Source organism: Xyrauchen texanus, chromosome 50, assembly GCF_025860055.1.
Source record: "Xyrauchen texanus isolate HMW12.3.18 chromosome 50, RBS_HiC_50CHRs, whole genome shotgun sequence".
In the NCBI taxonomy this organism is placed as follows: domain Eukaryota; kingdom Metazoa; phylum Chordata; class Actinopteri; order Cypriniformes; family Catostomidae; genus Xyrauchen; species Xyrauchen texanus.
In genome coordinates this window covers 7,335,871-7,348,796 of record NC_068325.1, presented here as the reverse complement: position 1 = coordinate 7,348,796, position 12,926 = coordinate 7,335,871, and the positions used below count along the sequence as shown (strand labels likewise).

Below are 12,926 nucleotides of genomic sequence, written 5' to 3'. Positions count from 1 at the left end.
GCTTGCTGAGTGTCAGTGAGCGGACATGTTGGCGGTGTTGCTTTGGGCTTTGGCTAACCCGTTGAAGGATGGCTTTATTCAGTTCTTCGTACATCAGGATGTTGGACACAGGAAGTTGTTGGGCCGTGAGTTGGGCTTCTCCGGACAACAGCGGCAGGAGGCTGGGCCAGTTCCATGCTCTAGCTGTCTGCTCGAAGAGCTTGAGGAATGCCTCCGGGTCATCCTGGGTTCCCATCTTCACCAGCATGACGTGTGGCATGGCCATAAGTGAGTCCGGGGTCACGGGTGAAGACTCCTCCTGGTGTACCAAGCTCTGTAGCACCTGCCGGCCCTCCGCATGAGCCTGATTGAGTACATGGAATCACTGCTCCTGTTCCACACACAGCTCAAGCAGAGCCTGATGTTGGGCATGGTGGATGCCAGTGAGGGACTTGATTACTTCAGACAGTGGCGAGGACTCCATGACGGCATTTCTTCCTCCTAATTCCCGGGTTTCGGCACCACTGTGACAAATCTCTTTCTCAGTTGGGGAGGAAAAAGTGGGAGACTGATAAACATCCAAGTCTTTTATTTACACACTTTTCAGTGACACACTCTCAATCCTATTGAGCACCTGCAGAAACAGATCTATAAAACACAGTATATTATACTCTCTTTTCATAATCGTACACTTGTAGCACAAATGCTTGTGTTGCAGTATTGTTTATCAGTTGGGTAGCTAGGTGACATCTCCGGTTACAATGAAACACCTTCTCAGCTAACGGGAGCATTACAGTTTTGTTTCTTTACACGTCATCTTCTGAGCAACTGGCAATGGAATGCCTTTATGGTCGGAGATTGGAGATATCAAGTAGGAATTGAATGGAATAATGCATAAAACTCAAGCTGATGTAAATTTTTAAGTGAACCCAGAAGGCTAATTCGCCATGGGTTACCTTTGTATTTTACAATAGGTTTTTATAATGGGGGGTTTCAATGAGTAAAATAAGGTTTGTGGTAAATGGGTTGCCACCCATCCCGTAAACTATGCGATCGTCTCATATTAAACTTGAAATTATGCATCCCATATCGAATCAATACGGGACAATATTGTCCCGTTTTTAAGCTGGTCTGATGCCATCACAGAAAAATTATTTAAGATTGTTAAAAAAATTATTAATAATTTAAGATTGTAATAATGAGAAAGTGGAATTCTTGCAGCTGTAAAGGAAATTATATAGACACAACCTCACAGTAAATATGATCAATACCTTATTGACTTTAATACTATTTAACACACAAATGTATAAAAGATTATACTGTACATACAATAAACAGACAAATCTCAGGCACTAAAAATTAAGAAGCAAAGTTAAGCTGTTGTACTTTTAAGTTGTAATCACAAATTTGTCACTGTTAACAAAACAATACTGCCAACATAAATAAAAATTTTGAAATGTTATCATACGTTTACAAATTATTGCTGGGATTTAAAATACGTATATGATAAATGCAAGCTTTAAAGTTTACTGCATGTTGATACACAATCCAAGTACTGTATATAATTCAGCATTCAGACCTGATTGTGAACACCAGATGAAAATGACCAACTGTGATGCACAGCTGACTTCATCATCCTGTCTCTTTAAAAGAGTTTTGTTCAATCTCAGATAAATAACTAATATCTGTAAGATTTTGTCCATCTTGACCACAAATGAAAAGTGTGTTCCCTGCTTAGCTTGAAATAGCTGTTCATATATATATATATATATATATATATATATATATATATATATATATATATATATATATATATATATATATATACCGTATATATACATTTATTAAATCTAAAAGAAATTAAAATATACTTAATGTGTCAACCTACCTTCACAGGTTAAAGATTTGCTTGTGCACTTAGTAAAAGCAGTAAAAAATGGTACTTCCACTAGGTGTATTTTTAAAATATATTTTGAATATATACACTTAAAAAAAAAACATGTTCAGGTCATATTTCACCCCAAAATAACAAAGAAAAACTAAATTTAAATACTACTTTGCATATAAAGTGAAAGAAGCTTTTTGGAGCTGTGAGATTGTTTCTCATTAATGTTGTATAGTATTTTTATTGTAATGCAGGATTTTTACATTAAAATAAACATGAACTAAATGCAGTACAAAAATACATCCTTGATGTATAAATATATTATAATTGAAAGAATATAATTATTTTTGGCATTACGGTAGTGAGAATGTTTGGGGGGAAAGTTCTAAAGTAGGCTTGTTTTCTATATGCAAAATATAGTTTTCTACTTTGTTGTTTTTGTTCTTTTAGTTTTAGGGTTAAATACAACCTGCAAATGTTTTTGACAGGTTTTGGATTCTGATTTATTGAGAAAAATAAAATAAAATTTAAAATCTGTTAAACAATCAATACACCACAACATTCTGAATAAAACGATCTACTTTTGTAAATCTAACTGGCAATTTCAACCAACCATTTACTAATTTAAGATTTAACCATGAAGCAATGACACAACTTTCTGTTCAGTTGAAACATTTTCATGGCCAATGAAGATAACTTACAAAGCCTGCTGTATGATCTGTGAGAGCTATTTTCTACGTATCTTTTCCAGATGCATGGACACATGAATAGAATATGTAAGCCATACTGTACACACCACAGAGTTAAAGCTGCTAACTGTATTCAGATGGGTTTCATTTGCATTTCTTTAGAGTATTTCATGCAAATGAGTCATAAAAGCAACAATATACACTACCGGTCAAAAGTTTTGAAACACTTACTCATTCTTTATTATAATTTTTTGTTTCACATTTTAAAATAATAGAAAAGTCATTAATGGAACTATGGGAATTATGTTTGGGATAATTATGGGAATTAGGGATGCTTTTTAAACAGTATTGAAGTAGTTCCCATCTATGTTGGGTGCTTTTATTTATTATGAGGTCCAAGCCATCAATTTCAAAAACCTTTTTTTATATATATATATATATATAAAATTTTAGTTTTATAATGAAATAAATGAATATGGTGGCACAATTATATTTTTGTCTACAAAACTAATTTCAAACATTAAAGCATACGCCTTCAGATCAAAAGATATTTAAGATCATGAGAAACATTTCAGTCAAGTGTTTCAAAACCTTTGACCGGTAGTGTATATACTCAAAGATGTTCGCAGGAAAGAGGAGAAGAGATTGTTCTTGGAGAGGAAGGAAACATATGAAGGGTACATCCTGGGTTGTGTAAGTGAGTGGCAAGGCAAACTTCCTCTGAACATGGAGGCACCTGCTGTTGTCATAACAGAAGTTCAAGATAAATGTGTTGATTAAGCGAAAAATCACAGCAAACATTTCAGAGTCCTGAAAGCAATACAAAGAATTATGAATTAGCCCAACAATTTAGTATGACTGAAATAACTTAAACGCAATTCACATTACAATTACAACTTCCAAACTCTTAAGTAGGAACTAAAGAGGACTTGAAGGCAGCACTAATAAACAACAGCAACAGATTGATAATATTTCAGAAAATGTAGGCTAATGGTCCAATGCCACAGTACACAAATTAATTCCAGCTGCACAGCTAGAGGCTGAGCAAATGGTTATAATACATTAAAGAGCTAAAACAGGCTAATGCTAACAAGATCTCTGATGCCACAAATAAGACTTTGTTAAAACACTTGAGAAGACTGAATGGAGATTTAAAGAAAAACAGAGTTCTTATTGTGTTTATCCCTTTGTTGTTTTGCTAACAGTAGCTTTTGCTAGCTGCAACTACTGTAGTTGAAAGGTAGCCTTAGACATTTAGCAATAAACATCCAAAAGTCTGCACCTCAATCAAGAGGCTTGTAAGGTGGATTTTGTCAGCGAACTCTTGCTTTCCCGTTTTCGGACACTTGCTTCCACTTTAGTGTACGAAGTTTTTGCTGTCGTCGTTTTTCCCGGTACCAAAGCTGCTCACAGTAGTTGTCTACCGTTAGCCTGCTAATTCCCATATGATGGAGTTCTTTGTAGCTTCGTGGTGAGGCTGCATAATTTATGGAAGCTCCGGAGTCTGAAGTAAGAATGTTCTGCACACTTGGTATGTGGTTCTGTGGGATGACATTTAGTTTGTAACGGGCTAATGTGCGAGAGAATGAGTGTTCGTAGGATACACAGAGGTACTGGGCAGCATTAGCAGATGTTAAGTGCTGAAGGAGGAGCCCATGTTGCATGTGGATGAGGTTTTCTTCACCTGGTACCAACTGAAAGACATTAAGTGGTTAGCATAAGAATAGAAGTGAAGGGGCTAAGTCTTTTTTTTTTTTTTTTTACACGTCTCTCTGGAATACTTGGTTCTGATTTGTCAAATTCTCCATCTAGCAGCCTGATGTTTCTGAATATCTGAATGGAACAGAAACTGGAGGCGGAATTCAGCTGTTACTGGAGACTCTGTGGTCTCTTTATTCTCACATACATAATTTCAATGCAAATCAACATTTCACATCCATCTAATTATTTATTATGCTGCAGTGGAATGAGAGGTATGATGTACAGTCATTATAGCTTTAACCAGAGAATGAGGCCTATTTTTCTAAATGAACAGGATTTGGACAAACCTGTTTGCTGCTCTGGCTTTTATTTGTCTGAATAATCCACTTGATCGTTGCCTGTGGTGAGCTTGGAACACATTCCAGGTAGGTTGTGTTCCCCTCCACACCGTATACCGTCTTCAGCTCAGCATGCTCTAAACCTGTGAAAGAGGAACAGAGAGTGACTTTCAAAACAGCACCCTAAACTTCAGGCAAGACGCTGGCATATATTTAATCAAAGTCACAAACAAAATTGGCGAAGTCTAAAACTTGGTAAATTTTCTAAGTCAAACTCTACTAAACTCACAAACTATATGCACATTATTTGAATTCAACATGAAACAGTTTGGATTCATATAACTTCCATTACAATGTGGTGAATTTCCAAGTAAAATAGGATATTCAACAAGAAAAAATGTAGGCCAGGAAAAGTGGTTTCAATATAACAGGTAGTTTAAGAGGGTTTGGTGATGTCAGCCAAAAAGAAAGGTTGTTTCAGAAAGGAAACAATTTATTACATTTTAATAAAAGATTCAAAAGAATTCATGTAACTTATAACTGTTGTATGCCAAAGTATGCTTTGCAATCCATTCTGTACACTAGAGGGAGTAGTGTGCATTGTATTTCAGGTCTGGGATTTATCATATAAAACCTGAAGGAGAAGAGTTGTAAGGTAAACAGCAAGTGATTCATTACCATCTCTCATGTCCTGACACTGGCTCCAGGGGTCTCCATACCTCACATCCTGTCTCCGGGCGCGCCTGTGGACCACAAGAGGATGTTACCCTTCAGCAGAACACACCCTCATACACGTTATTTGACAGTGTGAGAAATTAGGTACAACAATTTATTTGCATTGTTTTGTTGAATGTGTTTGGAAATTATAAAAGGTGATACTGTATGTGTCATTTAATACAAGGGGAGGCTAAACCTTTTGTTGCTGGGGAAGTAGTTAGTACAGGAGGAGCCGTCCCAGGCGCAGTATGGGTCTCGAGCTAGACAGCAGTCTACACACGCTTTACCGTACAGCTCACATCTCTGTACAGGTAACTGGACGACACCCTCATTGCTGCTTACGAACAACATTTGCTGGAAAAACAAATGCAATATGAAAACATCTACCCTATAAGAAATTTATGATGATGTCAAATCCAATCTCTGAAACTATCTAACTTACATTTAAAGATTGTAAAAACAAACAAAATTGTCCTTTTAGTGGGACCACTTTTATAGGCGGATGAATTAGGTGGAGTTTAAGCTATTTAGACAGAACTTTCTAGATAGATACGCACACACCTTTAAGGTATCCGTTCGCACGTCATGTGAAGATGCCATGTTTAGTGACTTTACATGTTCACGACATGAGCTGAAAGATTACATATAACTTTTGTCACACTTATTTCACTCAATATCAAGGGTGATTTCCACGAAACCTGTCAAGAAAATTTCCTCACCCTATTTTACCTCAAAATGAAAAGAAACAAATAAAAAAGTAAATTTGTATTTGAAAGCCAATTTTTAGTGCCATTAACCCTTTCGCACGTACGATCAAACCGGTGTGATCTGCATTTGTGCTGCTGTTTACCAGCAAAGAGGGACTGAAGCGGTTGTCATAATGAACCAAGTGCACATATAGTCTTTTCAACATCACAATATCTTTAGATTTTTATACAAACATTCAAACAATCACTAAATAAGAGTTTAAAACTGTTACCTTCAATGCTGATTGTTTTGATGCAGCGATGCAACCATGTTTTCTGAAGTCAAACAAAGAATGTAGAAACTATGTAGAAGTCCACTCAAGCCTGTCACTCATTCTCACCACTTCCAGTGCCAAAAAAGTGGAAGGGCTGGTTTTTATAACTTTCTATGCTTGATGAATTCAGAATCTCACGTTGCATTGCGATGTAAACAATATGGCGGTGCACATAGCTGGCAATCGCGTTTGTGTTCGCGGTCGCATCTTATTTATCATAATCAATCATTATAAACATATAAAAATAACATTGTATGTTTGATAATATATAATCTGTACTCCAGTGGATCTGATGTGAAGCGTAAGGTAAGATTGTTTTTAATTACAGCGCATTAAATAAGTCACACTGGGGGATCCATCAGTACAGTTAAGATTTTTTACATTTTGACATTATTTCAAGACAGTTACGCACATTTTACATCCCAATTCTCATACCGCAATGTAAAAAAGAGATTCATCATTGGAGGTTGACTGATAGTGGAGTTTGAATTGAGGCCACAAGAGTCCAAAATGAATAAAATCCCATAAGCAGTTTATTGTGTAACCAAAATTCCAATAATAACCCAAAAATTCAGATTTGGTGCATGGGGCCTGGGTTGCTCAGCGAGTATTGACGCTGACTACCAGATTGGCCCGCTTGCTAGTGAGGTTAGAGTCACATGGGGTAACCTCCTCATGGTCGCTATTTGTGGTTCTCGCTCTCAGTGTGGCGTGTGGTAAGCTGAGCATGGATTGAAGTGTGTAGCATGAGCCTCCACATACAGTCTCTGTGGTGTCATGCAAAACCAGTATATCAGTCTACCTCTAGTTTTCATGAGTTTCCCAGTGATTATACTAGTGCTCTCAGTCGAATAAACATTTTTGAAATTTAAAATTTAAATTGTAAAATTAAATGTTTACGTCGCAATTAATCACATACTTTATTGTAGTTAATTGCGATTAATTACAGATTTTGAAAGTGCTGAAATTTGACATTATTTACAATTCCTTTTTTGTCAAAATGTATTTATTTCCATCTTAGGATGAAAACAAAAAAAATATGTTGCAGTATAATGCTTTATTAACATTTTCCAAACAAAGCCTTCCACAATATAAACATAGAAATGCCCTGAGATATAACCAATTCAAGTCACATCAAACAATTCCCAAAGTCTAAGTAGTAGTTTGACTCATTGAAAGAGCTAGTCCCCACATAGGTTGCATATTCATTGCAATGGGCATTGAATCTCTTAAACTCTCTTCCTCCAAAATATGAATCTGCCAGTAGACTGTGGCTATCCACTTTGTTACAGCAATCATGAAGCTGCATTCATAATTCACGTCAGGGTGACAACACCAGCGTTGAGCGCTGCTTTGAACTCACCATGCGCCTTACATAGGCTGAAAAATACTTGATTTCTTTCACAAGTCCCATCTGGGCTTGTTTTGTACATTATATAGTGTCAGAGATTCTTTTATTTAATTAGATAACAACCTCCACAGCTCTATCATTGGAGAGAGCGTAATGGTCAACCTTAACATGTTAAGACAGTTCCGCCTATAGAATGTCTATGGGACTGCCGCATATGCTGAGTTTATAGGCAGTCCTTGGTAGAAGGGCTCTGTCGCTGTGGCATGTGCATCAGTGTAATGACACCGGGCGGACATATTACAACAGTTCTGCCTTTCACACCTGTGTTTATGCTGTATTAATGATAAATGCGTTAATCGCGATTAAGAAAAATTAACGCTTTAAACATTTAAAATTAATCACATGCATTAATTCTGACAGCTATAGTTTATACATTATAGTAGTACTCCCTTGGTACTGCTTTTCATTTCTTTTTTATTTTCAATTTAAAAGTAAAAAGTCTGAATGCATAATGGTAATAAGAATCATAGGTACAAATTTGCTCAAGTTCCCTGAAAATAATGTCACAATGCAAAAAATCCAAATTTTCTTTATGTAAAACATAATTTCATATTTATTTAGTATTTATTTGGGGATAAATATGACCAGGACATTTTCCCTGTGTAAAGCCTTCCCTCATATCCTTCCATTCTAAGTGCATTTGTGTAAACGCAAGTTTTGTATGTTTTTACAAACTAAGGATAAGTCTATATAATGTTCTGTAGTTATCAAATACAGTAGCGTAATGTTTATTTAACGCAGATAATTTCTTTAATAAATTCAATTATTTTTTATAATTTTGTGTAGTGACAAACACTGATGAGCTAAAACATTATGACCACCTGCCTAATATGATGTTGGTCCTCCACGTGCTGCCAAAACAGCACCGACCCACCGAGGGCATGGACTCTACAAGACCTCTGAAGGTGTCCTGTGGTATCTGGCACCAAGACAGTTCCTTCAAGTCCTATAAGGAGCCACCGTTCATTTTGTTCCTCAAACCATTTACAAAAAATCTGTGCAGTGTGGCAGGGTGCATTATCCTGCTGAAAGAGGCTACTGCCATCAGAGAATACCATTACCATGAAGGGGTGTATCTGGTTTACAACAATGTTTAGGTAGGTGGCATGTATCAGATTGATGTTCAACATGAATGGCTAGACACCAGACCATGCAACCTCCTTCCACTGCTCCAAGGACAAGTTCTGACACTCAAATGCCCATTGATCACATTTTCTACTGTAGGTGTGATTTACTGTGTGTTGTGACACATTCCTCCCATAACATCATTACAATTTTCTTTGACTTGTGCCACAGTAGACCTTCTGTCGGTTCGGACCAGATGGGATAGCCTTTGTTGCCTTGTCGCATTGATGAGCCTTGTGGTTTGTACCTCCTCTGACCACTCTCGGTGGGTACTCACCCCTGCTGACTGGGAGCACCCCACAAGCCTTGCCATTTCGGAGATGCTCTGGCCCAGTCGCCTGACCATAATAATTTGGCCCTTGTCAAAGTCGCAGTCTTTAGTCCTGCCCATTTCTCTTGCATACAACAAATTGATTATGAGAACTGATTGTTCGCTTACCATCTAATCTACCCAGACCTTAACATGTGGACTTGGAGATGGAGATGATCAACATCATTCGCTTAACCTGTGATTGGTCATAATGCTTTGGCTCATCGGTATATACATTTAGACAAACTGTTACACTGTTTCTACATATGCTTTTTAATTTAATTTCTGAAATGAAAAGTCTTTCAACACTGTTTAATGTTTTCTTCTAGTGGCCACCCATTAAACAGGTGCACTTACCCTTTTGGTGGACAGCTCCATGCTTAATACTGGGGTTTGAGTCTACAGAATGAAAAAAGAGAGGGTAAAATGTATCAACACATAAAATGAATCATCTCCTGAACAAAGTGGGGGGAGGACACACATTGTTGGTTCTGAATAAGCTCATCATAAGAGGCCCTTGTGAAATGTTTAAAGCTTTCTGCTCCATTGGTTCATTTCTCCTTCATAACACAGGCAGCAAATGGGCCTTGACTCTTAAAATGACTCTCTTTCCGCAAATGGCTGGGGGATGATGATGGGCGATGGCTACTATCATATGTCTCCTGGTAGCTTAAAAGGGCAAGGAGCTTATACTTGGTGTTATGAAACACAGTCTTAGGGGTTGATAGACTTGTACTGCTCTGTGATACACAGAGTAATGTTGAAATTCTCTACAGCAAACTCACAGGAAATTCTCTAGGAATCTCATATTAACCTTTATGACTTGCGTTTGTTTAGCATTCCTTCAATCTCCAAGCAAAACAGACACGTTCCTCACTGTCTAAATCTTTTGACAAACGAGCTCTTCTTTTCTTTGGACAAACAAAATATTCCTGGTGTAACATTGCCTCTCCTGTCCCTGGGTTTTTTCACTTGAGTGGAGAACTCTGGGAAATCTGAGAGCAATCTGTTTTTCCTCTTGAGGAGTTATTTCTGTTTTGGAAGTGCTTGACATGGAAACAACAACCAATAAGAGCCCATGGTCAAAGGTCATGTGGGAGTCCAGCAGATGGTATTAAAAACTAGCAGTAGAGAGACAGAAGTCATTGAAATGATAAGAAATTACCTTGAAGACATTCAGCTCCTCCAGAACAATTTCTTCTGTTTCCCAGTTCTCTTTAGGCACAGAGACCACCTTCAATACCTTGCCATCATCTGGAGATAGAGCAGATTTAATAGTACAGTTATTGCAGACAATATACTGAATACTGTACTGTATTTACCACTTGGTTTGATATTTTGTTATATAAAGACTAATATAAACACCTGCTCAACATCTTAATAAGTTACAATTTGTAAACTTTCTAAATCATAAACGTCTCAAAGACATCTGCTGAATGTCTTATTGACATCCTAGAGGAAACATCGTTGAAGATGAGCAAACAACCTATAAACTATTTCTTCCAGATGTAAACACACACATCAAATTGATGTCTGGGTGATGTACCTGTGCTATTAGGGATGTATCCATGAGTTCCTGACAAGCACCATCCCCATTGAGCCATATTTTAATGAAAGTGTGTTTAGCTTTTCCTGTGGCACTACTAATAGCACGTTGCATAAAAAAACTCTGAGACACTAGTTCTGTTCCCATGGAAACCGGGTAGTAATTGCTTTTATGTAAACAATGGTGAGCGTGGTTAAGAGGTTGCATTTTCCCACTAAATTTACATTTTGACTCCACTGACATTTAGGTTCAGGGTTGGGGTTTTGGGGAGTTCATAAAAAATACATTCCTGTTGACTGGATCATTTACAACTAAAAATACAACTCACTTTTGGGGCCACTCTGTGGACATTTCACCCGGAAACTGGAGCTCACACCAGCCCATACGTTCAACAACACTTCCAGCTTCAGCCACTGGGGGCAGTGATTAAAATTTTGATAAGCACAGACCGATTTTAGCTGAAGAACTTTTGACCTATTGTCATGGAATTCACAGTGTGACCTGCCAGCTTGTCTTCACTTAACAACCATCCTGTTAAAAAGACTCTGCAGAAACTAATTTGTAGCACCATTTTTTACCATAACATGATTCTTAACATTATATAGCTTTTATAATTTCATATTTACTCTTAAAATGAACCATTCCGATTATATCCGAGTATATCACATTTAAATATTTGACATAATGCACAGTAACTTAGTTGCCATGGTGAGTGGGCAACTCCATTTGGCTTCCACCACACCGCTTATCCAGCACCTTGAGGGCTTACAGCTGTTGCACTATACAAATTCAAGTATGCTGTCTGTACACGCAGGTTAAGTGTATTTGTCCTGAACAGAGTATCTGTTTGCCCAAAATGATTCACTTAGATGTGGCAGAGTTCAAGCACACAGAGCAAATGTTGGCCAGGAAAATAAACATTAGCTCCTCGGAATGTCAGTTTGATCCCAGGCAACAGGACCAGTGACCGGCGTGGGAACACGGGTTGGATTTGATAGAGTTTACGCATTCCAGATTAACAATGTATTCTTGTTTTCACCGAGCACTATTGAAACAAAGCTCAATGTTACACAATATTTGAAGAATGTGGATGTAGTAGTGATGGAAGATGGAACTGGTTGCACTATGACACACCTCTATATTATATAAAACAAATAGAAAATAAAACAGCTCATACTATATAATATTTAGTTTGTCCTCTAGGTTGGTTAAGCACTTGCTTTAATTTGTTGATAAAGAAAATAAATACATTTTTAAGCATATCAGGCAATATTTTGTACCTTGTTAATGGAAAGTGACATATACTGTAATATTTTGCATTCCTAAGCCCCTTTTTGAAGCAAATTAATCTGATTTCTAATTGCTATATATACACTGTATAAATAGCCAAAGTCCATTTGACCCAGCGCACACATTTGTATGTATTTTGGCTTCACTATACGCAACGTATAATTTAATTTCATTTAAACTGACTGATCTCAGTTCAGAAGATTCTGAGCTGTCAGTAAAGGTTTAAACTTTTGGGTTATGTGACAAAACAACATGGCACTGATCACAGCGGAGTTTGTTTTTGGGAGAAACACCAACAAAACTACATCTGATAAAAAACCTAATAAAGTTTTTACATTAAAACCTGTTTGAGTCAAAAGATTAGAGTCTCTAGTTTAATCCGATATGCCATTTTTAAGATGTGAGCTATTTATCGTGAAACACCATGCTGATAAACACAACATACACTTAAATGTTTTCGAAATCCTATATTTACTGTGCATTATCATACTGAGAATCAATAAGATCATCCAAAAGCTGAAAAATGTTGCTTTAAATGAAGTTAGGATGACAATAAGGAGCATTTCAAACTGTTCTGAGGCCAGTGCAGACAGACAGCACACTGGAGGTTAAGTCACTCACTAAATAGGGTGCAAGGGAGTATCCTGTAGTGCTCTGTGCAGTGCATACAATCCAAACTCCCCATCAAAAGTTCAGTTACAAGCTGCAGATGATGTTTGGACCACTCAACATGTTTGGCAGACATGGGACAATGATAATCAGTACATAAATTCATAGACAAATTCATTTTAACATAGTTGGCAGTGATTGGACGATGCTGGTCATTACTTTGAATCAGAATTAATTATGCTAATTTCTGATGTTATGTAATGTCTCAAAAACATGAATAAGCAACACTCCTGGAAATAAAATAA

General features: G+C 37.1%; 1 protein-coding gene across 1 annotated transcript in view; it reads right to left on the bottom strand.

Annotated features, from left to right (window-relative positions):
• Positions 1–1,730: 1,730 nt before the first annotated feature.
• si:dkey-49n23.1 (semaphorin-3D) overlaps positions 1,731–12,926 on the bottom strand; it is an 80,023-nt gene continuing 68,827 nt past the window's right edge. The window contains exons 13-18 of the mRNA XM_052123895.1: positions 10,342–10,430; positions 9,534–9,575; positions 5,506–5,663; positions 5,271–5,335; positions 4,602–4,735; positions 1,731–4,247 (exon numbers count right to left, since the gene is read on the bottom strand). Coding sequence (XP_051979855.1) covers positions 3,867–4,247; positions 4,602–4,735; positions 5,271–5,335; positions 5,506–5,663; positions 9,534–9,575; positions 10,342–10,430 — 869 coding nt within the window. The 3' untranslated portion in view covers positions 1,731–3,866. The remainder of the gene's footprint in view (positions 4,248–4,601; positions 4,736–5,270; positions 5,336–5,505; positions 5,664–9,533; positions 9,576–10,341; positions 10,431–12,926) is intronic.